The 25,040-nt window shown below is 45.3% G+C and overlaps 3 protein-coding genes across 3 annotated transcripts; 1 reads left to right on the top strand and 2 right to left on the bottom strand.

Annotated features, from left to right (window-relative positions):
* Positions 1–13,390: 13,390 nt before the first annotated feature.
* On the bottom strand, positions 13,391–13,942 carry LOC120645510 (UDP-glycosyltransferase 72B1-like). The gene has a single exon (XM_039922292.1). It carries the CDS (start codon positions 13,940–13,942, stop codon positions 13,391–13,393), a length of 552 nt encoding a protein of 183 aa, XP_039778226.1.
* LOC120644062 (probable non-inhibitory serpin-Z9) lies at positions 13,663–15,372 on the bottom strand. Its single transcript, XM_039920618.1, has 2 exons — positions 14,739–15,372; positions 13,663–14,232 (listed from the first exon to the last, which is right to left on the bottom strand). Exons 1-2 carry the CDS (start codon positions 15,327–15,329, stop codon positions 14,062–14,064), a joined length of 762 nt encoding a protein of 253 aa, XP_039776552.1. The 5' UTR covers positions 15,330–15,372; the 3' UTR covers positions 13,663–14,061.
* A 4,226-nt stretch (positions 15,373–19,598) lies between these two features.
* Positions 19,599–23,729, top strand: LOC120644061 (UDP-glycosyltransferase 83A1-like). The gene is made up of 2 exons (XM_039920617.1): positions 19,599–20,088; positions 22,221–23,729. The coding sequence occupies exons 1-2, from the start codon at positions 19,599–19,601 to the stop codon at positions 23,099–23,101; spliced, it is 1,371 nt and encodes a 456-aa protein (XP_039776551.1). The 3' UTR covers positions 23,102–23,729.
* The last annotated feature ends 1,311 nt before the right edge of the window (positions 23,730–25,040 follow it).

The following is a 25,040-nucleotide window of genomic DNA, read 5'->3' as shown; positions in this document are numbered from 1 at the left end:
AAAAAGTGCTCAAAATGAAAGTTGTTCAACTTTTCAAGACCTACAACTTTTATGTTGTGCAAATTTCACTAGATCAAAGGATTTTGAAATATTTTGAAAAGTTTGAAATAACTCTAATTAATAAAAGAAAAATACTTTTTGGTAGGAAATTTGAACAAATATGGGACTTATTTGCAATAAAGCTATCAAGTAATGATTACTAGTATATTTGCAAGAATGCCCTTTACAAAGTTGAATTTGCTCCCTAAGTTAGAAATTTTTGCAAAAAGGGGCTTGTAATTTTCCAAAATTATAGAAATACCCCTAATTTTGCATTGAAAATTTATGACTATCAAACAAAATAAACACAAAGTTTTCACATTATCTTATGTCCTAATATGATAGACACCTGAGGTGTCACAACCTTCCCCCTAAAAAGAATGGCAATCCTAGATGGCAAACGTCCTAGCCTTTCTGGTTTCAAAGTCTTGTACTATCAAAACTACAAGTTACACTAGAATCAAGCAGTGTAACTGCAGGTTTGTGAGGGATAGAAAAAGTACCCGTCATAATTGGTGCGTTCTCCGGGAGTTTAGTAAGAGTGGTAAAATTGACCCGTCCTTGCTTAACTTGCATCACCTGCTTCTTGCCTTTGTCCTGGTTGGAGTTTTGGCCCGGAAAAGATTTCTTGGGTTGAGGACAATTTTTGGCAAAGTGTGATGTACTCCCGCAATTGAAGCAACGGATGTAGTTGTTCCCATGATTGAATTGCTGGTCATTTGGCCTTGGATTGGACTGCTGCTGCTGTTGCTGAGGCACTGAGAATCTAGTTACTCCTTGTTGCTAGGGTGGCCTGAAAATCCATTTGCCTAATGGGGCGTTACTTGGTGAGGCCTTGGGAGTTGTATTCTGCACCAAACGATACCTCGGTGGCTGCGCACCAGAGGGTCCAGTCGGTGCTTCCCTCTTTTTCTCAGCACGATGCGCTGTAATGCAATCGTCCTGAGTAATAGCCATGTTTACCAGCTCATTAAAACTGTTGGGGCGGACAAGATTAAGATGCCCTTTTGAGCTTGGTGTTAAGACCACGACGAAAACGATCCTACTTCTTGGCATCACTATCGGCATGATAGCCCGCATATTGGCACAGGTGGTTGAAAACCTGTGTGTATTGCAGCACCGTGCGGGTTCCTTGTGTCAACGCCAAGAACACATTCATCTTCCGGTCCATGAGTCCTTCGGGAATATGATGCGCCCTGAAGCCGGTCCTGAATTCGTTCCAGAGGACTACATGGTTAGCTGGCAGCTTGGCGCGATAATTGTCCCACCAAATGCGGGCGGTGCCACGTAACTGCTGGGCGGCGAAAAGAGTCTTGTTAGCTTTGGAGCATGGTACTGGCAATAAGGAAAACTTTGATTCTTTGGTCCGAAGCCATGCATCTGCATCCAGGAGATTATCGGTCTTGTGGAACAGCGGGGGATGGGTACCAAAGAAGTCTTGATATCCCGGTGCTAGGGGAATATGTTCACCACGTCCTTGTTGCTGAGAGCGTGGCTGGTTTTGTTGCCCTTGCACTAGTTGACGTAGCAATTTGGTCTGCAAGGCCATAACTTCCGCCAAATCCGGAGGTGGTGGTGGCGGTTGCTGAGATCCACTAGCTTGGCCATTGCTAAACCCTTCGGGGGTACCACATGTTGAGCCCACCATCTGAATCATGGAAGATATCCATTAGATCCCCATTTATCTTTGCTTCCACTATCAAATGGTATGATGTCGCCAGAAAGGATCACAAAAATGGTAGGATATGATTCATTGAAACGTAAATTTTCAAAAGAATCAAGAATGATCAAACTATAAACAAGGCTAGTTGATCATTTGGGAATTCCTTGAACAAAAGATCAAAGTACAAAACTTGATATAAACTTAAGTAGTTTACCTCTCCTAAGGTCAACTAAATCTAGGTTTTAGAACAAGGCGCTCACCAACTTTTCTCACAAACCAATCAATCAAGATAAGCACTCTAAAAGTCCTTAAAAAGATATTCACGCATTTCTAAGAAAAATAACATTCAAGTTTTAAACAATGCATGCACGTTCTATCGTCCTCACAACCAAAAATAACTGCAAAATACTTTTGGTCTTACGTGGTTAGTTTTGGTAGCATACTTTAGATACGTCTCTCCCTATAGTATCTAGCCGACAGATCCTAACCGTTCTTAACCTATCGAATCAAGGTTAGTATATCTGCAGAAAACACATAGCATATATATATATATATATATATATATATAAACTAATAGCCACCTGTTAATACCATGAAACATCACCCTAGGGCTTTACGATCTAAACACAATCCTTAATAAATCCAACGCAGTTTTGTAAACACTTTGTTGAGCACATCTTTTATTCAAAACCTTTCTAAGGCTTGTTGTACCATCCGGAGTATACTTGCCCGCTCTGATACCAACTGTGGCAGAAACGCCAGAATTAATCCGATTTAAGTGCATTTCCGTAGATAAGGCCCAGCCGGGGAATAAATAGTCCTTTTTACAAAAAAAAGTTTTGCAAAAGGCAAAATTTCAAAAAATTTGAGGGGTTAAAATGCACATTTTGTTTTCACTTTTACCCTCATAAAAAGATGTATTTATGCTTAAGGCTACCCTTGCAATTTTAAAAATTAAGTGTGTTCTTTTGCATTTTAAAAGATTTGGCAGATTTCAAAATAATTTCAAATCCTTTGATCTAATGAAAATTTGCACAATATGAAAGTTGTAGATCTTGAAAAGTTACACAACTTTCATGTTGAACACTTTTTCATTTGAGCCCCAGATCAATGGGATTTTTTTACTGTTTAGTTCTGCCCCTGGAATTTTGGAAATTGCAAAACCATCCTTGTTTCACCTTCTTCTTCCCTGGACCGCTGGAACTGAGGCGCCGCCACCTTGCCGTGGTTTCCTGCCCACTGTTTGCCGCGCCGCCTAGGGGTACTGTCTTGCCGCCTCCACGCGTCGCCCCAAGCCTCTATCCCTGCTCTACCGCCTTCGATGGTGCTCCTCTCCAATGCCACGCCGCACAGAACCTTTCGCTTGCCGCCGGTCGCCGCGGATTCCACGTCCCTACCGCCGGATTCTGCCCAAGGCCTCTGGCGAACCTATCTCCTACTCCTCGCCCTTATCTCATCCTTTCCAGTCTATATAAAGCCCCGGCTGGGCCTTATCTATGGAAACTAACTCGCACTTGGTCAACATACGTTTCGTCGATTCAACTCACACTTTGGCTACTAAAGTTTGTATGAAACCTTATATTTTGTGCTCTAGTTGAATTGTTTCCAAATTAGTGATTTATTTATATCTTTTCAACCATAGCTTTGTTATGCTTAATTTTTGAAACCAAGCATCCTTTTGCCATGTATAGTCTTGTGTGAAATTTGTGGTCCAAATGCTTGACTTTTGCTTATTAATTCATGTGCTTTGTTTATTTCTAGCATATACACCTATTTTATTTATTAAAGCATGATTCTATTAATTTCTTAGGGTCGTCTTTTTACCATGAGCTCTACTGGTTACAAGTAGCATACTGTAATTTTTGGGAGAATTTTTGCACTATCTAGCTTGAGTTTTTGATTTATTCTTGAGTTCTAGAGTTAATTCACACATGCTAGTATTGTTCTTGTCCAAATAAACTCCATGTTTGGGCTCGATTCATATACATGTTCTTTCCTTTTTAATTTTATGTTTAATTTTGAACCTCACCGATCTTGTCTTGTTATTTCATGAAGTTAGAATTAATGAGTTCTAGAAATGAGTACTTATCATGGCTAGTTTTGATTGTTTGTTTTATTGAAATAAAAAACCCTTTTCCATGCTATTTTATGAAATTTCTTGTGTTTACTTTTACTCTATAAACGATTACCCAGTAAAGTAACATTTTTAAGATTGATCTTAAATGTTTACTTTATTGGTTTTCAACTCATTAGTGAAGAAAAGCTATACTTAAGCAGTTCACTAATTTCGAGTACTGCATTGCATATAGAAACGATATCGCTAGTCGACGGAACATACGAACTATTCTAGGAACCAGACGGGGATATTTTCGAAGCCCAAGTCAACATTACGAAAGATAACGAAGACCTGAACGTGAACCCAGAATCCAAAAGTAAACTACATGAAGTCCAACCAATGTCGCGGAATTAATTGAAGCCCCGAATCCAGATTCGAAAGAACTAAAGCTTACTAACTCTATAAACGTCACTAAAGGCAAGCCCCGGTGCATAATTCTATTATTTTAAATTATGCAACTTATTGTTTTATTTACTTATGCATTTAAGTTATTGGAGTTGAATGAAAATCTTAGATGCATAATTCTAGGTACCTATTGATTGAACACTAGAACTGAGTCTGAAATAGATGCTATGCTAATAGGACCGTTAAAAGTCGAGTGATTGCCTGTCACTCGCGAGCTCTATAGGAGTTGATTGTTTACTTTCTGCAATCACTATAAGGACCATGGACGGATTTGGTTACAAGCTTCATATTGAAATCCGTCTATATTGATAAACTTGATAAGTCCGCAGTGTGTGGTAGTGTTGGTTGAGCGGTTGAACGTACTAGCCACATGCCGTGAGTTATGGGTAAGCGGCTAGCCTAGTAACTCCTCGGCCCGGCAAATGGACATACCTTTCACTCTCTCTTAGAGATAGGAAAGAAAATAAAATGAAAGATAAGTTATGTTGCGCAACACAAAAACAACCACGGCTGCAGAGAGGATCGGGCTCGCTGTAGTCGGGGAGAGTGGCTCTGTCCATGAACCGGAATGAGAAGCAAACGGTTGCTTGGGAGTGACTCAACGGTACTCCAAGCGTGTGTGTTAGGTTTTACCTTGTAAGTATTGGAATTCGGTTCAAACTGTTCCGCCTCTCACGGACACTACTACAAAAAATGATTTACCGAGGCGCTTTGAAAACAGCTCGGAGGCGGGCACAAAAAATAACCGCCTCGGTTAATAGCCAGGATTAACCGAGGTGGTCACATTTTATTAACCGAGGTGGTTATAGAAAACCGCCTCGCAAAATGAATTAACCGAGGCGGTCAACCTTAGAACGACCGCCTCAAAAAAAGCACCCATTTACCCAGGCGGACCTCTTAATTCAACCTGTCTCGGTTAATATTGTTGAGGCCCACCAAAAGCCCATTTCTCAGCCCACTACCGGATTTATATATATAGCAGAGGAAGTTAGGGTCTCCTCACTTCTCCCCTTTCTCAGTCCGACGGCGCACCCTCTCTCTCTCTCTCTCTCTCTCTCTCTCTCTCTCTCTCTCTCTCTCGAACCCGACGCCCAGAGCACCGATGCCGGCACCCTCCTCCTCCCCTCACCCTGATGCCCTCCCCTCACCCTGATGGCGGCACCCTCCTCCTCCCCTCACCCCGACGGTGGAGCGCGTCAGCGGCGGCGGCGGGGCATGCATGGCGGAGGGGCAGCGACGGAGGTGGCCAGGCAGCGGGGCCCGTGTGGAGGAAGGCCGGGGGGCGCGACGACGCCCATGGAGGGGCGGGGCGGCACCCGCGGTTGGGCCACCGTCCTCCCTTGCCTCACCTAGATCCGACGGTCGTGCAGGGGTAGGGTGGCGCGCGGGCTCAGGGAGCCCTCCTCCATGCCCTGCTCCCTCTCCAAGGCGCGGCGTACCTAGCAGCCCCCGGCGCGCCCCCATGGCGCAGTGACCTGGCACTCCCCGGCGGTGGCCCCTTCCTGGCGAGCCCTCTCCTCCCCTCCCCTCTGTCCCACGGCGGCGGCAGCCCCTTCCTGGTGTGGATCCAGGCGAGGACGAGCGCGGCCACCGGGCGGATCCAGCGCCGGTGAGCATGGGCGCGGCCACCGGCGGAGCAAGGCACGAGCGAGCAGGGGCCGGATCCGGCCTCCCCCGGCGGCGGCGCGAGCAGCGGTGCAGCGGCGGCGGCCTCTCCCGTGGATGGGCTCGGCGGGCCCTGGATGGGCTTGGCGGGCCTATCCACGGGCTTCCTATTTTTTTGTTTTTTTATTTGATTAACCGAGGCGGGCAGCCCAACCGCCTCGGTTAAAGCTTGATTAACCGTGACGGTAGTTCCAAGGCGTTTGCAAAAACCACCTCGGTTAATGATTTTTACCCGCCTCGATTAATGTTTTTTGTACTAGTGGGATATTGAGGCTGCTTAATCTCTTTGCCACATAGAGTAAGAACTGGAACAAAGATGATACTCAATCTTGTTAGATGCACATAATTCCTCTACCATGTTTGAATAGATAGGTGCTAATCTAGAATAATTAATGAAACTAGAATCTGAAAGCTAAAACTTGAAATTAAGGATCTACACTTTGTTGCTTTTCAGCAAAATAAACCTAGAGCCTTCATAAGCTTTGCATGTCTAGTTAAAGGGATATTATATACCCTTAGTCGGGTCAACCTTGCTGAGTATTAGTATACTCAGTCTTACTTGTGACTTTGTTTTCAGATAATCTTTGGAATGCTTGGAAAGATTGACGTCATGTACGGGCTTCATCATGATGTCATATATGGTCGCTAGTTATCGTTTTCTTTTCCACTGTTTATAAACTCCGAAGAACTTATCCACTTTCAAATTTCTGAGGTACTCCATTTGAATTCTCAAACTCAATCTATAAAAATTTTACTATTGAAGTTTGTGTTGTAAGAGTTATAGTTATTGTAATCTCTGGCTCACTTTCGAGTGAGGTATGTTATTTCGATCCGAAATATAGTGGTGTTATCGGGATTTTACCCGACAAACTGCCAAATTTTTCCATTTGACATGCGTGTTAACCATTTTAGCAGTAATAGTGATGGTTAGCGCACTTAAACCGGATTAATTTTGACGGTTCTGCCACAGTTGGTATCAGAGCCGAAACATACATACCAGAGGTTATGGTGAACTTTAAAACCGCTTTTGAAATAAAAGATGTGCTTAACAAAGTATTTATAAAAACTACGTTGGACTCGTTAAGGATTGTGCTGAGATCGTAAAGCCCTAGAGTGTTCTTATGAGTGTTATAACGTGGCTATTAGTATATATATATATATGCTATATGTTTTCTACAGGTACCCTAACCACAGTTTGACAGGTTAAGAACGGTTAGGAATCATCGACTAGATGCTATAAGGAGAGATGTATCTATATGTTGCCACCGAAACTAACCACGTAAGGCCAAAGATATTTGGCAGTTATTTTTGGTTGTGAGGACGATAGAACGTGCATGAATTGTTAAAACTTGAATGCTTTAATTCTTGTTTAAGTGAGTAAATATTTTGAGCATCTTTCTAAGGATCTTTAGCGTGCTTTACCTTATTTCATTGGTTAGTAAGAAATTTGGTGAGTGCCTTGGTTCAAAAACCTCGAGTTTGTTGATCTTAGGAAAAGAAAACTAGTCGTGTTTAGCTACCTTAGGTAAAGCCTTTATATCCTTGATCTTTTGTTCGAGGAGTTTCAAATGATCAATTAGCCTTGTTTATAGTTGATCATTCCTGGATTCTTATGAAACCCTACGTTTCAATGAATAAGAAGCCCACTTTTCTGCCCACAAGTTGATGGATCAGGAGACACACAATAACCTGGAAGGTTTTGAAAATACTAGTGGGCCATCAACCTAATCATTGCCAACACTGCAAAACCTAATGGAGTTAATAGCTATCCAAAACGATGTACTCCGTCAACTTTTTCAAGGACAACAGACGATTCAGCAGTTATTACAACAACAACAGCACCAATCAAGTGGGTACCCTATCCACCAACCTCAGATTGCAAACTATCAAGAGCCCCATGAGGAGACAAATGGAGAAAAAGATATTTACTCGGACTCCCTGTTCCCTCTATCGCAACTCCTGATGAAGCTTAAGGAAATGAAGGCTTGGAATTCCAAGCGTAGTCTAGACCCCATAGATTTGACTGGATGGGAAATCTCATGCACGGAGTTTATTATTCCACATTGTCGACATCAAGCTGTCAAAACTCCCGACCTTGATACAATTTTCAGAGCAAGAATTCCTTCGTCTATCAAGGAAGAGATGAACCAAGATGGGGACTCTACACACAAGAATGATGCGGTAGGTATGTCAGTAATGCTGCCTTTAGATAACAACTAGCCCAGAGGTCCAAGTGACACAAACCACTGTATCAACTGTGGAAGTCCTAGCCACTTTATTTGAAACTATTCCCAGGCCAAAACTAAAAATCAAGGTCAAGATCCTAACCAAATCCCTAAGAACAATAGTAGAGAGTTGAAGACAGAGTGCAAAAGACAAATGAGAAAGCATGAAAGACAACAGAATGAGTATATGAAGCAGGATTACAGTCTTAACACCAAAGGGCATCTCAATCTTGTCCGCCCCAACAGTTTTAATGAGTTTGTAAACATGGCCATTACTCAGGATGATTGTATTACAGCGCATCATACTAAGAAGAAGAGGAAGGCACCAACTGAACCCTCAGGTGCACAGCCACCGAGGTATCGTCTGGTGTAGAATACAACTCCCAAGGCCCTACCGAAGAACGCTCCATCAGGCAAATGGATTTTCAGGCCACCCCAACAGCAAGGAGTAAATAGACTCTTAGTGCCTCAGCAACAGCAGCAGCAACAACAGTCTGATCCGAGGTCAAATACTCAACAGTTCAATCATGGGAACAAATACAATTGTTGTTTCAATTGCGGGAGTACCTAACACTTTGTCAGAAATTGCCCTCAGCCCAAGAAACCTTTTCCGAACCAGAACTCCAACCAGAACAAAGGCAAGAAGCAGGTGATGCAAGTTAAGCAAGGACTGGTCAATTTTACCACGCTCACTGAACTCCCAGAGGATGCACCAATTATGACGGGTACATTTTCTATCCCTCACAAACCTGCAGTTACACTGCTTGATTCTAGTGTAACTTGTAGTTTCTATAGTACCAGATTTTGGAATTAGAAAAAGGTTTAGACCTTTACGATATAAGGTTGCCATCCATTCCTATTCTGGAATTTCGGGACGAGATTCTTTTTAGGAGGAAATGCTGTGACACTTCAGGTGTCTAGCTATTAGAACATAAGGTTATGTGTGCATTTTGTGTGTTTATCCTTATTTGATAGTCAAAAATTTTCAGTACAATTTAGGGGCATATGTGTAATTATGCAAAATTACTAGCCCCTTTTAGCAAAAAGTTTTAATTTATGGGGTATTTTCAAATTTGTTAAGGGCTTTCTTGCAAATATGCTAGTAATCATTACTTGGCAGCTTTATTGCATTTTAACCCAAATTTGGTGTGAATTTGCAATCAAAAAATACTTTTTCCTTATTAAATAAAGTTCCTTTAAAAGTTTGAAAATATTTCAAATCCTTTGATCTAATGAAAATTTGCACAACATGAAAGTTGTAGATCTTGAAAAACTGAACAACTTTCATTTTGGGCATTTTTTCATTTGAGCCCTAGATCAGTGGGAAATTTTTGTTTACAGTGAAGCCCCTGAGGTTTTCAAAATTTTCAGATAGGTCCCTCCCACCTTTCTTCTACCTCCCGACACGCCAGAGCTCTGTAGCGCCACCGCCGTGGTTTTCCCGCCGTGGTTCGGCCCTACGCCACTGATTGGAGTGCCACCCGGCCTCCCTGCACTCCCCTGGTCCCACTCCCCTCCCTCACTGGCCCTCCTTCCCCTTGCCACGCTGCGCCGCCGAGCTGCCGCCCCTATTTCTTCAACTCCAGCGAACTCTGTCCGCCGCCGATCCATCGCTCCAGCCTTGCTCCGACCACCCAGACCCCCTAGAAAGCTTCACCATGCCTCCGTAAAGCTCACCCGCCTTTCTTCTCTGCCAACCCGACATCAGAACACCGTCGTCATCGTTCTCCTCCGCCGCCGCACTCTACGCCAACGCTGACGACCACACTCCGACCACCCCGCGACTCAACCAAAGCCACCAATAGGTTCACCATAGCTCACTCTTGCTCCCTGGCCTCTTTCCCCTTGCCGCCGGCGACGAGCCTCGCCGGAATCCGGCCGCCTCTCCCTGCTCCCCTCCCCAAACCCGGCCAAGGACCCATTTGCAAGCTTTTAAAACTTTCCAGGGTCCTTTCTAGTGAACTTTGCAAAATTCTAGAAATATGTAGAAAAATCAGAAAAATGCCAAATAAATTTTGTTGTGTTCCTTTTAACTAGCTCTACAACTATGGCTACTAAAGTTTGTATGAAACCTTATATTTTATGCTCTAGTTGAATTGTTTGCAAATGAGTGATTTATTTATATCTTTTCAACCATAGCTTTGTTATGCTTAATTTTTGAAACCTAGCATCCTTTTGCCATGTATAGTCTTGTGTGAAATTTGTGGTCCAAATGCTTGATTTTGCTTATTATTTCATGTGCTTTGTTTATTTCTAGCATATACACCTATTTTATTTATTAAAGCATGATTCTATTAATTTCTTAGGGTCATCTTTTTACCATGAGCTCTACTGGTTACAAGTACCTTACTGTAATTTTTGATTTATTTTTGAGTTCTAGAGTTAATTCACACATGCTAGTGTTGTTCTTGTCAAAATAAACTCCATGTTTGGGCCTGATTCATATACATGTTCTTTCCTTTTTAATTTTATGTTTAATTTTGAACCTCACCCATCTTGTCTTGTTATTTCATGAAGTTAGAATTAATGAGTTCTAGAAATGAGTACTTACCATGGCTAGTTTTGATTGTTTGTTTTATTGAAATAAAAACCCCTTTTCCATGCTATTTTATGAAATTTCTTGTGTTTACATTTACTCTATAAATGATTACCCAGAAAAGTAACATTTTTAAGCTTGATCTTAAATGTTTACTTTATTGGTTTTCAACTCATTAGTGAAGGAAAGCAATACTTAAGCACTTCACTAATTTCGAGTATTGCATTGCATATAGAAACGATATCGCTAGTCGACGGAACGGACGAACTATTCCAGGAACCAGACGGGGATATTTTCGAAGCCCAAGTCAACATTACGAAAGATAATGAAGACCTGAACGTGAACCCGGAATCCAAAAGTAAACTACATGAAATCCAACCAACTGAAGCCCCGAATCCAGATTCGGAAGAACTAAAGCTTACTAACTCTATAAACATCACTAAAGGCAAGCCCCGGTGCATAATTCTATTATTTTAAATTATGCAACTTATTATTTTATTTACTTATGCATTTATGTGATTGGAGTTGAATGAAAACCTTAGATGCATAATTCTAGGTACATATTGATTGAATACTAGAACTGAGTCCCAAATAGATGCTATGCTAATAAGACCGGTAAAAGTCGAGTGATTGCCTGTCACTCGCGAGCTCTATAGGAGTTGATTGTTTACTTTCTGCAATCACTATAAGGACCATGGACGGATTTGGTTACAAGCTTCATATTGAAATCCGTCTATGTTGATAAACCTGATAAGGTCGCAGTGTGTGTTAGTGTTGGTTAAGCGTTTGAACGTACTAGCAACATGCCGTGAGTTATGGGTAAGCGGCAAGCCTAGTAACTCCTCGGCCGGGCAAATGGATATACCTTCCACTCTCTCTTAGAGATAGGAAAGAAAATAAAATGAAAGATAAGTTATTTTGCGCAACACAAAAACAACCACAGCTGCAGAGAGGGTCGGGCTCGCTGTAGTCGGGAAGAGTGGCTCTGTCCATGAACCGGAATGAGAAGCAAACGGTTGCTTGGGAGTGACTCAACGATACTCCAAACTCTGTCCATGTTTTACCTTGCAAGGATGGAAATTCGGTTCGAACTGTTCCGCCTCTCACGAATATTGAGACTGCTTAATCTCTTTGCCACATAGAGTAAGAACGGGAACAAAGATGATACTCAATCTTGTTGGATGCAAATAATTCCTCTACCATGTTTGAATAGATAGGTGCAAATCTAGAATAATTAATGAAACTAGAATTTGAAAGCTAAAACTTGAAATTAAGGATGTACACTTTGTTGCTTTTCAGCAAAATAAACCAGAGCCTTCACAAGCTTTGCATGTCTAGTTAAAGGGATATTATATACCCTTAGTCGGGTCAGTCTTGCTGAGTATTAGTATACTCAGTCTTGCTTGTGACTTTGTTTTCAGGTAATCTTTGTAATGCTTGGAGAGATTGACGTCATGTACGAGCTTCATCATGATGTCATATATCGTCGCTAGTTATCGTTTTTCTCTTCCGCTGTTTATAAACTCTGAAGAACTTATCCACTTTCAAATTTCTGAGGTACTCCATTTGAATTCTCAAACTCAGTCTATAAAAATTTTACTATTGAAGTTTTGTTGTAAGAGTTATAGTTATGGTAATCTCTGAGCTCACTTTCGAGTGAGGTATGTTGTTTCGATCCGAAATACAGTGGTGTTATCGGGATTTTACCCTATAGACTGCCAAATTTCTCCGTTTGATGTGCGTGTTAACCATTTTAGCAGTAATAGTTATGGTTAGCGCACTTAAACTGGATTAATTTTGGCGGTTATGCCACAGTCATGCAAGGGTCGTGTGATCGCCTCCTGCACGATCGGTCCCGTGTTAACGCGGTCCTTTTTTAAAACTCTAGTTACACTCTCAAACTATCACAAAAATTTGATTTCAACTTCAACTATAAAATTGGGTAGTGGAGGCTATTCAACTATTGAAATCAGACAAATTTGGTCCTTAGAGTGGTTTCGAAGATGCTTTTGTATTTTTAAAAATTAAAAAAAAAATTGGGTTAGAACCGAAAAATCACAACTAATTTATTTTAAATCAAAAAAATATGAAACTAGTAATTTTTTCTAAAAATGTAACCTATCTATTGCTCTACTTAAGTCTTATTTATTTAAAAAATAATAAATATAACTACAAGTAAATAAATATTAAGAACATGATAAAAATTGGATTCCAATAACTAACAAGTAGAGTGCCAATAGATAGGTTCCATTTTTAGAAAAATAATAACATATGTTTCATATTTTTTAAGTTTATAATAAATTATTTATGATTTTTTTAGTTTAATTTTGAATATATTTAATTTTCATAAAACGATAAACCAGCTTTGAAACCAAACAAAGGGCCAAATTTGCCTGGTTTTGACATGGATGGCTTTTATTACCCGGTTTTGTAGTTGAGGTTGAAAATTGGACTTCTATGATAGTTTGATGGTGCAAACTGGACTTTCCTTTTTTTAACAAATGTGAAGTTTGGATACTCTCGTACTCCTCAGACATTTGTCATTGACATTGCAACCAGTATACAACTGGTCATCTGTGTCACGCACAAAGCACAAAGCACATTCTCACTGTTCAAAGACTCGAGTACAAAAGGGAACTGAAGTACATTACCGACAAACGTAGTAGTAGTTCAAAAAAAATATACAATTTGTAATACGGAATTGAGAGTTTCAATGGGGGCATGGACTAGTTCTAGTTCCCCTAAGTTGCCCACTTCTCTACCACCTCGGCTAGTGCAGTCGTGGCGGCACCACCCTCTCTGAGACCGTCCAATGCCGCCTTCTGCAGGTCCGCCACCGTGGCTCGCACCGCGGCACCCTTCTGCTCCCCTGCCATCAGCTCCTTCACCACCCCAGCGATCGTCTCCTTCCTCTTTGGCTCTGGAACCCGTATCGCGGCCCCGATCCCCTCCGCTAGCATCACCGCATTCTGGTGCTGCTCCGCGTACAGAGGCCATGCCACCATCGGCACGCCATGGACGAGGCTCTCCAAGGTCGAGTTCCACCCACAGTGCGTCAGGAACCCTCCAGTGGCCTCGTGAGCCAGGACCTCAATCTGCGGCGCCCATGACGACACCAGGAAGCCGACATCTTTGGTCCTCTCGACGAACCCTTCTGGGAGGAACACGAAGGGGTCCTCCTTGCTCTCGGCATCGTAGTAGTTGTCGCTCACAGCCCCCTCGTCGCTCGGGCTCCGCACCACCCACAGGAACCGCTGCCCGCTGAGCTCCAGCCCGAGCGCGAGCTGCCGCATCTGCTCCGTCCGCAGCGCGCCGCCAGAGCCGAACGAGACGAAGACCACCGACCTGGGCGGTTGCCGGTCGAGCCACTCGAGGCACGCCGCGCGCGGCGAGGATTTGGTCTCGGTCTCGGTCAGTATGAGCGGGCCGACGTTGTACACCGGCGGTCGGCCGGGCTCCTGCTGCCGGAGCACAGCAGCGGCCTCCGGCTCAACAGCGTCAAGTAATAGGGTTGCAGCGAGGTAACTGTACGTTTCATGGACTCTATAACCCACAAGTTAATTTGCTTTGCAGCATCTTCTGGCTTCAAAAATCAATAGACAGAAAATGTATAAATTTCAGAACTAATAATCTCAAAAAATAAATCACAGAAATTACAACATACATCACAACATTACGGATTGCTGCCCACAAACAGATTTTGAACAATTCCTATAATGATTTTGCCATACAACTATAGCATAGTTTTAATTACATGGCAGCAGCATATGGTGGCCATATTTATACTCACAAGATACACGATGCACACAATCATTTCTGTTAGAACAAGGAAGTGAACAGCAAGCTACAAGACAACCAAAACAGGGAGGAGCCCAAAATTACATAGGAGCCAACCGATAGTACTTGGATACATCCAGTCAATTATCATCAATAAAAGAAACGATCCGAAAAAAAGCAATAACCATCCAATCACAAATTAAGATGTATTAAGTATTAACACATGAACTCGTGCAAGAAGCATATTGTCGAGCACATGACGAACGTAGCCTCTTATGATCCAGTTCTAGCAAAAATGCCACAATGTCATACCTCGTTCACGAAGTCGGCCGTCCTCGCCGCGGAGCCGTACACGTTACGGGCGGCCTCCATGAACCCCGGCGATAGCTTCGTCGAGGCGTCCGCCCAGATTCCTCCCGCGAACCGCAGCAGCGGCCCGCCGGAGGGGGAGCGGTCCTTGAGCACCCGCCTGACGACGCGCGACGCCACGTTCGCCGCGTCCGCCGCGGCGCCCCTGCCCCCGCCGCCGCAGCCCAGCACCTGCAGGAGCTGCCTCCGCGTCGCGCCGCGCGCGGCGGCGGCGGCGAGCGCGAGCGAGGCGTGGGCCGCGGCGGGGGACACGGCCGCGTTCCCGGTCGCCGAGGCGGCGAGGACGCGCCCCGCGAGCGGCAGGCCGAAGGCGCGCTGCGACGCCGCGAGCGCCTCCTCCCAAGGCCGCGTCGGCATCATTGGCGGCGACGGCGGCGCATTGCGCGCGTCCTTGGGTGACAGCGGCGGCGCCGGCGCCGGCGCGGCGGAAGCGGAGGAGAAGGGACGAGGGCGGATCACGCCGGTGAAGGGGAAAGGCGAGGCGGCGCGCGGCCGGCGCGGGTGGAGAGCTCGCCGGAGGAAGGAGAGCTGCATTTTTGCCTTGGGGTGATCTCGTGCGTTCTCTCCCCTCTTGCTGTTGGACTAGGGTTCCTGAGATTTTACGGTGGTGTGTGGGCTTATTAGTTGATGATATTGGGCCTTGTTGGGCCGCTCTGGAGACTGGAGCAAGAGGTGGAGAGCCGGCCTGCATCAGTGGAGTATCCAACAATAAGCTTTCTGGTTCCTTCTCGCTTTCCCCTCTCTACAGGAAAAAGGGCGAGCGACAGGCGACCTGCATTCCGGTGCCGATCTCGTCGGCTCTCCCTCGATTCCAGTGGCCAGCTTGGCCCCGGAGGGGATGGGGAGCCGCGAGATCGTCGACCGGTGTACATACTCTTTCCTTGTAGCCTAGGATTAGTTAGGTTAGGCTTCGCTTTGCTCCTGCCGTCGAGGTCGAGTGAGCCAATAATTTGCCTCCTTGTTCCTCTTTCCGTTGGAGGATGGATGAGGATGGCTGAAATCCCCTGGTTTCTTCCTGCGGAGGAATTAGGTGCTGATGCTCCTCCGAAGGTAGGCCCGTGGATGATTTTGCTACTCCGGAGCTGGTCTGGCGACAGCAACAACGACGACGGAGGTACCATGTTTCTGAGTTTGGAGTCTCTTGGATTTGGAGTGTTGGTGTTTGCTCCAGATATCGTTGGGTCCTTTTGTTCCTTCTTTGGCTTCGTCGTCGATATAGGTTTATTCGACGATGATCTTGGAAGGTATATTTCCCAACACGAGGAATCGGGTTGGTTTTATGCTCCCACCTGCTTGGGTGGTTCAGCTTCCTTCTGGGGTGATTCCTCATCTGGCGAACTGGGGTTCTTAGCCGCAATGGTGTCAGATTCCTCGATGCTTGGCGATGTGATTTGGCCGGGTCGTTCAGCATTCTCAAGGCATATCAAAGTGGATGTGCTGCTCAAGATGGCAACAAAAACCTTCTTTCCATTGCCAGGGAGGAGGTCGGCTTCAAGCTTTGAGCTCCGGCCACCAACGGCGATGAAGACCGGGAGAAGTTTACAGGGACTAGTTTGTAGTAATTGATTTTTCTTTTAAGAGGGTCCTTGTAAGATATGGGTTGTAACCACCAAACTTTTATTGTGAAATGTAAACCCGATTTCTCAAAAAAAAATGTACCAGTTACAATTGTTGCATTTCCATTCAGGCTGAATAAATTTGTGCCTAGGAAGTGCCATTGTATAGAAATGAGTGGGCCAAAAGATTGGACAGTGAAATGGGCCTGATTGCTGAAAATCAATATTCAAAAGAAAAAAAAGTAATGGGGCACCAATACAAATTGCTAGAAAATGGACTGCTTATTTCTTAGGCTATGTTGGGCCATTGGACATTTTATGATGTTATTTTAGCTTAATAATTATGAAAAATAAGCATCATAAATCTGTGAAGAAATGAGTATTGTCACAAAATCTATGATGAAAAATCACATATTCGTCATTGAGCATCTTTTATTACCGGGTATAGGCGACGAATGGATTTTCATCATGCAAGTCTCATAGATTATGCAATATGACAGAAAAAACTAAATTATGTGACAAATGAAATATCATAGAAGGCCAAGTGTGTTGTAGTTGAGGCGGCAGGGCGGGAGCCTAGGGAAGCGGTGCGAGGGCGGGTTGGAGGTGCGCACTCGAGCGGGGAGGCTGGGGAGGTGAGCCCAGGGGGAGGGAGGGTGCGCAGGGGCGGGCCCCATTGAATTCAATGGTATTCAGTTGAATACCCATTATTTTTGAACAAAAATTTTATACATATAGTGTATTCTAGCTATATGATTCAAAAAAACGAAAATCATACTCCAAACCAAACTACTAAGAGCTCAGTCTTCATTTAAGCCCAAAAACAACTAAGCAGCCCACCCCACCGCCGGCCCAATCCCCTCACACAGCCCAATTTTGAGCCGATTCCCCACCTAACCCAATCGGCGTCTGCTCCCTGCCCTAGCCCTTGTCCTGCCTCTGCCTGTGCCCTCACCTGCCCTCCCGAGCGCGCCCGCGACGCCGCCTCCGCCTCTCAGCCTCGCCATCGCCGATCGCCGCTGGCTGCGGGCCGCCGCACATCCCGCGCTCGTCGGCCTCGTCGCCTCGCCTGATCCGCCGTTCCACGGGCCGCCTGTAGGCCGTAGTGCCGCGCCGGCGAGCGGCGGCCAGGCCGCCAAGCAGGCAGGGGCGGGCGCAAGCGGCAAGCCTGGCCGGAGGCCGGTGGCCAACACGGCCAGCACCGCTGCAGTCTGCACGAGGCGCCGCCGCACGGGGGGCCGCCCCTTTCCCCTCCCCCTGCACTGCTGCACGGGGGTCTGCAGCCCGAGCAAGCCTGAGCCCGAGCTAGTGAACCAAGGTGAATAGTGGATTGACAAATTTATTCATAACTTGTGATTATTTATGGTTATGGATTTGTGAAAAAATTAGCAGCAATAGTCAGATTTTTTATGAATCTTGAATACTTATAATTTGTAGGTTTGAACTGCTGGTGTTGAGAGGATCTTTTCTGCAATGAATACTATCAAAAATAAGCTAAGAAGTAAGATGGGGCAGATATTTTTGAATAATTGTTTGATCACATTCATTGTAAGGGAATTCTTCTTGCAAGCGAAAGATGAGGACATCATCAAATATTTTCAAGACATGAAGGATCGTAAAGTAATCTTATAACTTGTAAGCATCCTGCACCTGCATCCTTGTCACCCATTTATTGTTTTAGAATTTTACCCTCTATTCCACTTTGATATGTTGATCATTTAGTATGTATATGTTGTGCAATTTCAAATTATGAACAATTTATGTTGTCCGTACTCAATTATGCGCTAGTAATATGTATGTTAAAAATTTTTTTGCACTACTTGATATTTTGAATACCAAGGATCCAAATCCTAGGCCCGCCCCTGAGGGTGCGGTGCAGCAGATCGTCCATGAAGCCAATTCCGTCTTAGTGCGAGTTTCATCCGGTGTCATGGGACTTGGTAATTAAGCTGGGAGGGTTTCGCCACCATGAAACGGTTTCTACCTCTCTCATGTAAGCATTTTTGCATATATGTCCAAGACTTAGATGCTGATGAAACCCCCATAACACCTGCACTTAGACTGGCCTTAGCCTTTCTAAACCAATACATGCTCCCATTCTAGTGAAAGATAAAAATATCCAAGTTGTGCATAGACCGATTCGATGAAGAGCTTTACAACTTAAAGAACATGATCGAATAATGATCCCATCTAAATCATAGATCAAGATAGCGTTATTGACTTCCGCATTAATTATTGCCCCATTCCTCTTTAATATTTGGTAGTGTGGTACACACATGCAATAGTTTACTTGAACTAAATCATACATCTTCTGCAATGATTTAGTATTCAAAACAAGCCACAAATTCAGTGGCGTGCAGCGTGATCGGTGATCCAAAAAAAAAAATTCCGTGAGTCTTTTTCTCATATCTCCTCTTCTTACAACTTAAAGAACATGATCGAATAATGATCCCATCTAAATCATAGATCAAGATGGCGTTATTGACTTCCGCATTAATTATTGCCCCGTTCCTCTTTAATATTTGTAGTGTGGTACACACATGCAATAGTTTACTTGAACTAAATCATACATCTTCTGCAATGATTTAGTATTCAAAACAAGCCACAAATTCAGTGGCGTGCAGCTTGATCGGTGATCCAAAAAAAAAATTCCGTGAGTCTTTTTCTCATATCTCCTCTTCTCTGTCTATATGTCCGCTACACTACTTATGTTTACTTAAATTTTTTTGTAAGTAGGAAATGAGATTTTTTATTTTTACTATAAATGAATAAGAGCATTTCCAAGAGTCTCTTTATATCTTTCTTAGTTTACAGGAATAGAGATTTTGATGAAAAAAGATACTCTTGAAGAGGCTCTTCAATTGGATATCTAAATATAGACATCATCTATCCCGGATTTCTCGCTAGGCAAAGATGAAGAGCGAGAATGACTCTCTAGACCATGCACAAAATATAGAAAAACTGTTGAAAAGCACAAAAATATAGAAAATAATTTTTACACAAATAACTCTCTAAATGATGATTTAGAGAGTAGATTTTAGAAATCCTTTTGGAGATGCTCTAAGCTGTTTTGTTTCACTCATATAGCTATCTAGTTTAACTTACCAACCCACGGGATTCCACGTGCCCTCTGGGTACATACACGCCCCCTCTTCTTGTAGCTAGTGCATGATTGGCGAGTCCTCATCTCTCGGATATAGAAGAGTAGCACAGATTGAGAGAGGGACGAAGGAAGTCTAGTTAAGCCATGGCCAAGGCTCATGTCCTGGTGCTGCCGCTCCCGGCGCAGGGCCACATCACCCCGCTCATGGAGCTCTCCTACCGCCTGGTCGACCACGGTTTCGAGGTCACCTTCATCACCACCGAGGTGCACCACGCACTGGTGGTCGGCGCTCTGAGCGCGTCCGGCAGCGAGGTGGCCCTGGGCGGCGGCATCCACCTGGCGTCCATCCCGGACGGGCTGTCCAACGACGAGGACCGAAAGGACCTCAATAAGCTCTTCGATGCCATCCCGCGCCACATGCCGGGCCATCTGGAGCAGCTCATCGCCGGCTTGGAGGCGGCCGGGCGGCCTGCGGCGAAGTGGCTCGTCGGCGACGTCAGCATGGGATGGTCCTTCGAGGTCGCCAGGAAGTTCGGCATCCGGGCCGTGTCCGTTTGGTCTGCGGCCACGGCGAGCTTGGCCTTGAATCTAATGATCCCCAAGCTCATAGAAGACGGACTCATCGACGACAAGGGTAACTGGATGGAACTCTTACCCTGTCGTTCAATTTCTTAGCTCCTCTTACCGCATCAAGCTAGTCTCAGTTCAGTTAAGGTTTCTCTACACTACTGCAAAAATGATTTTTAGGAGTGGGTAAAATCGTATTTTTAGGAGCGGATGCGGTACCCGTCCCTAGTTTTCGCAGCTAAAAATACTATTTTCAGGGGCGGGTAATCCACCCGCTCCTAAAAATAATTTCTGGAGGCGGGGTCATGCCATGGCCCGCTCCTACATATCCTTGTCCAGAAAATCAAAAAGGTTAAAAAAATCGAAAACAACAAAATAAAAAAATTATCCTAGCCAATTAGACACCACCACTAGCACTGTAGTATCAAGCTACGATTTTTTTGACAAAACATACACACTCGTATCACCTTCCTTACCACTATATTACACAACCACTTGTGACTCTATGAGGTATGATATTGTTTTATATTAACTCGGAAATTGATTTGTAGGGACGGGTAACACCATCATCCGCCCCTACAAACGCATTTTTAGAGGCGGGTGACGCCATCACCCGCCCCTAAAAATATTTTTCTATTTTATCTTAAAATTCACTTAATTGTTTACATATATCAAAACAAATTAAAAAAATGTGAAACTTCTACACTATGGTTATTGTGAATTATAGAAACAAAAAAAATATGTCAAGTATATTTCAGTATATATAAAGGTTAAGATTGTAGAAATCTCAAAGTATGACTTGAGTTATATGAGATACTATATAGTTATAGCTATTAGAGAAATAATAATATTTTTTGGACCACTAAATTACCTTAAATGAAAAAGTTATCAACTATAAAGTTTTAGATCTCATCATTTTTTACAATTTTGATATAAAATTTGATTTCATCCGAGTTCATATGAAAAAGTTATGACTTTTTGTGTGGAACTATTTGTAGGGGCGGGCCATGCCACCACCTGCCTCTAAAAATGCATTTGTAGGAACTGGTGAGGCCATGACCCACTCCTTCAAATGCCACCATTTTTAGGGGCAGTTCGTGACGTCACCCGCCCCTAGAAATGCTTTTTTTAGGGGCGGGTGATACCATGAACCGCCCCTAAAAATGACACTCATTTTTGGGGCGGGTGAGGGGTGACCCGCCCCTAAAAATATTTTTTTAAGGGGTGGGTCGTATGCTACAGTAACCCCATCCATTTATAGCAACGGGTGAAATTTTAGTCCGTTCTTAAAAAAAATTGGGGCTTTCCTACAAATCATTTTTATAGTAGTGTTATAGTGGCCACTCTAATTGACGGCAACCAATGGCAAACCTGCAACATGTCGAGCCAGTTTGAAAACTAATAATTAATATAACAATTTATCGGACGCACCACGGTTTTTCAGTTCAAAATTAATGTAACAATTTGTAAGAATAAGCTAGTACAAGTTTGCTTTGACACTTTCCTATATACTCAGTAATTTGAATGTTTAACTCGATGGAGAGGGGATCCAAGATTGCTGGGACATAATAAATATAGTAAAATGCACTATAGGTGCCCAAACTTGCCCCGGCTTTGGCAGAGGTGATTCCAACTAGGAAACGGCCAGAATGGGTGGACAAAGTGGCTAGGAGGGTGGAGGAGGAGCCGAGGAGGTGGGCGATGCTCTCGGCGAGGGAATTGGAGAGCCGTCTGGGTAGGAGGCACCTGCCTACTCCTCGCCGTGCTGTGCACCCGTGGGACCCGCGTCGAGTACCTAGCCGGCATCAATTGGCATTGTCTTCCAGTCCTGGTCAATTCATTGTCGAGAAGGCCCCGCGGGCCGTGAGGGAGGAGCAAAAGGTGGCAGGCCACGTTTAAGGAGGGAAAGAGAGATTGGAGTGGGAGATAGAGGAGTAAATGGGAGAAGATAAGACTATGCAAGAATATTTCTTAAAATGTTGGTCAAGGTGGCACTATTTGGCATGTCAGGTCTCTGCCGGAAGCTCGCGTGGTGCGTTTGGGTCCGGGATAGAACTCTTTAAACATTCAGACATATACATTTTGAGAATTTGGAGACCTAGCTGACACAGCGGTACATGTTTATTAGGAACTAGATATGCATTTTTTACTCTAATAAATATACAAGTTAGAACCCTCTCGATGAACTTGTGCCTTCAGGCTCGCTAAGGAGGCACGAGATGTTCGAGCTCGCCAAGGGGATGCCGCAGGTGCACACGTCGCAGCTGCCGTGGATCAACGACAGCGTGCCCGAGGGGCGGCACATCATCTTCGACATGGTCACCCAGAACAACAAGCTCAACGCCCTTGCCGAGATGACGGTGGCCAATTCCTTCCACGAGGCTGAGCCCAGCGCGTGTGGGCTCTTCCCCAACATCCTGCCCATCGGCCCGCTGTCCGCCGACAAGAAGCCCGTCGGGAACTTCCTGCAGGAGGACGGGAGGTGCATCAAGTGGCTCGACGCACAGCCAGACCGGTCCGTCGTGTACGTGGCCTTTGGCAGCATTGCCATCCTCGATGGGCGCCAGTTCAAAGAGCTGGCCGAGGGGCTGGAGCTCGCTGGCCGGCCGTTCCTGTTGGTAGTTCGCCCGGATTTCAGTCCCGGCGGCCTGAGCAAGGCGTGGCTCGACGAGTTCCGCCAACACCTCTACGGCAGAAGAGGCATGGTGGTCAGCTGGTGCTCCCAGCAGCAGGTCCTGGCGCACCGTGCGGTGGCCTGCTTCGTGTCGCACTGCGGGTGGAACTCGACCATAGAGGGTGTGAGCAACGGCGTTCCGTTCCTGTGCTGGACCTATTTCTGCGACCAGCACCTGAACCGGAACTACATCACCAACCTGTGGAGGACCGGCCGGGCGGTGTCCCCCGACGTGGACGGGATCGTGACCAAGGAGGAGCTGAGAAGCAAGGTGGAGCAGGTCATCGGCGATGCCGGTATCAAGGAGAGGGCGCGGCTGTTCGCGGACGTGGCTCGCCAGAGCATCAGCGAAGGGGGATCCTCGTACGAGAACTTCAAAAGGTTTGTGAACCTGCTAAGTGAGTGATGAGGATCAAAAGCATCGAGTTGAGTACCGCGGCGAGCTTCCTCTACGCTGCAAGCAATCCTTCGGAGATTCACATGAATGTGCATGCGTGCCATTGCGTGGTTCTATTTTTGCAGTCGTGAAATTGTGCACGACCTCGTGGAAAGCTCCCGCAGTGCTATGTTGGGTTGATCTCTTTCCTAATAGACCCAACGGTCTATTAGGACCTTGATTTGCGCCCTGATCGGGGGCGCCCAACCTTAATGGTTGGTGGGCCCCCGCTGCACAGCGCTAAATAAAGAGGGGTGAAGGGGCCGGGGCACCGTGACTGAAGTTCATCGTGCCGCCAGTACCCTCTCCCACATTCTAAACCCTAGCCGATCTAGAGGGTGCGCTGGAGCAGCGGGAAGCTACACCACCGCCTCCATCGACGTTGATCAGCGACTCCACTGCCCCGCTCGTCGCTGCCTTAGAGCAGATCGTCATCAGCGAACCGGAGATGGCCACCGGATCGAGCTCAAACGCTGGTGGTGATGGTCTCTCTCTCTACTCTCTCACTGCGTTCCTTCATATATCGCTTATGCAATAGATCTAGAGTCTTTTGCTCTTGATGTAAAGAAAAGGAAAGAAATCCTACTCGGTTTATGCACTGTGTCGATCCTAGAGGTCTTTCAATGGTTTCAATCGCCTACACACGTGTAGATCGAGGTCGGGATAGAAAGATTCGAGTGCGAATCGAAAGCAAATCAAAAGAAAAGATCGATTTTGAATCAAATCGAACAGCAAACCCTAACCCTAGAGCAAAGGGCGGTGGGTACTGACCTGCACCGTCCCACAGCCGGCCGCTCTCGTGCGGGACAGACCCGCGCAGCCCGCTTCGTCGGGGCGCGGGACAGGACGCTCCACCGCTCGCCGCCGGGATGCCGGGGCGCACGCGCGCGGGCTCGAAAGCAAGGCGCCATCCATGGCGAGCTCGACGGCGGCGCGCTCACCCACTGGCGAGCGCGCACACCGGCGAGCAAGCCACGACGGCGCCGCTTCGTCCTCTCCTCCGCGGCCGCCATGGCCGTCGCCTCCGCTCCGTGGCTGCCGCTGCGTTGCGTGGAGAGAGAAGGGGGAGGGAGAAAGAGTCGCTAGGGTTTCGGGAAACACCGGCGTTGTCGGTTTTGATCCGGCGAATCGCGCGGGCGACCGTCCGATCAAGATCGACGGTCGAGATCGCGCCTCGCCTCCTGGGCTGGCAGGCGGCCCATGCGGGCGGGGGAGGGGACGCCGCGGCGAGCCGATTCGGCGGCCCGGCCGTTGGCTGTCGGGCCTCGGGCCCAAGGAAAGGTGGCCGAGCAGGCCGCGGGCCGGTTTGCTTCTGGGCCGCCTGAACAGTGTCTAGTTTTATTGTTTTTTCTATTTTTCCAGAAGCAATTTCAATAGTTTTTTGAATGGTTTTGATTATAGTTTGATCTCTATTCAATTTTGCACCAACGTGTTTATTGTTTAGAGATAAAAGTTTATAGTTTTGCTTCTGGAAATAGAAATTCCTACATGTTTCCGCTGCTAAGTTTATATAGTTGCTTTTATACTTTAATTCGAACCAACGAGACAATTAAAGTTTAAGAGCATGGTTAAAAGGTTATTTTTGAGGATTATGGTATTGTTAATTTTCTGACCAACGTTGTTAATTACAATACTGTAATTTCATAGTTTTTGTGCATTTATTTCTATTTCTGCCCAACGGTGATATAGATTTAATTGCATAAACAGTTGTATGTTCTATTTTGACCAACGTTGGAATTTTACATGCAATTATTGTTATTATGTTCTCACTTTTTTTTTGAAATTTTCAGCGGGGATGAACTTGATGGGATTCATCAGTCACATCCCGACTCTAAAAGGAGACAACTATGGCGAATGGATCAAGAAAGTTGATCTTGCTTTCGTCTGTGGAGAAGTGGATGAGATTATT

Source organism: Panicum virgatum, chromosome 8K (genome assembly GCF_016808335.1).
Source record: "Panicum virgatum strain AP13 chromosome 8K, P.virgatum_v5, whole genome shotgun sequence".
Lineage (NCBI taxonomy): Eukaryota > Viridiplantae > Streptophyta > Magnoliopsida > Poales > Poaceae > Panicum > Panicum virgatum.
The sequence above is the reverse complement of the archived record's forward strand: the minus strand, read 5'-3'. Positions and strand labels throughout refer to the sequence as shown.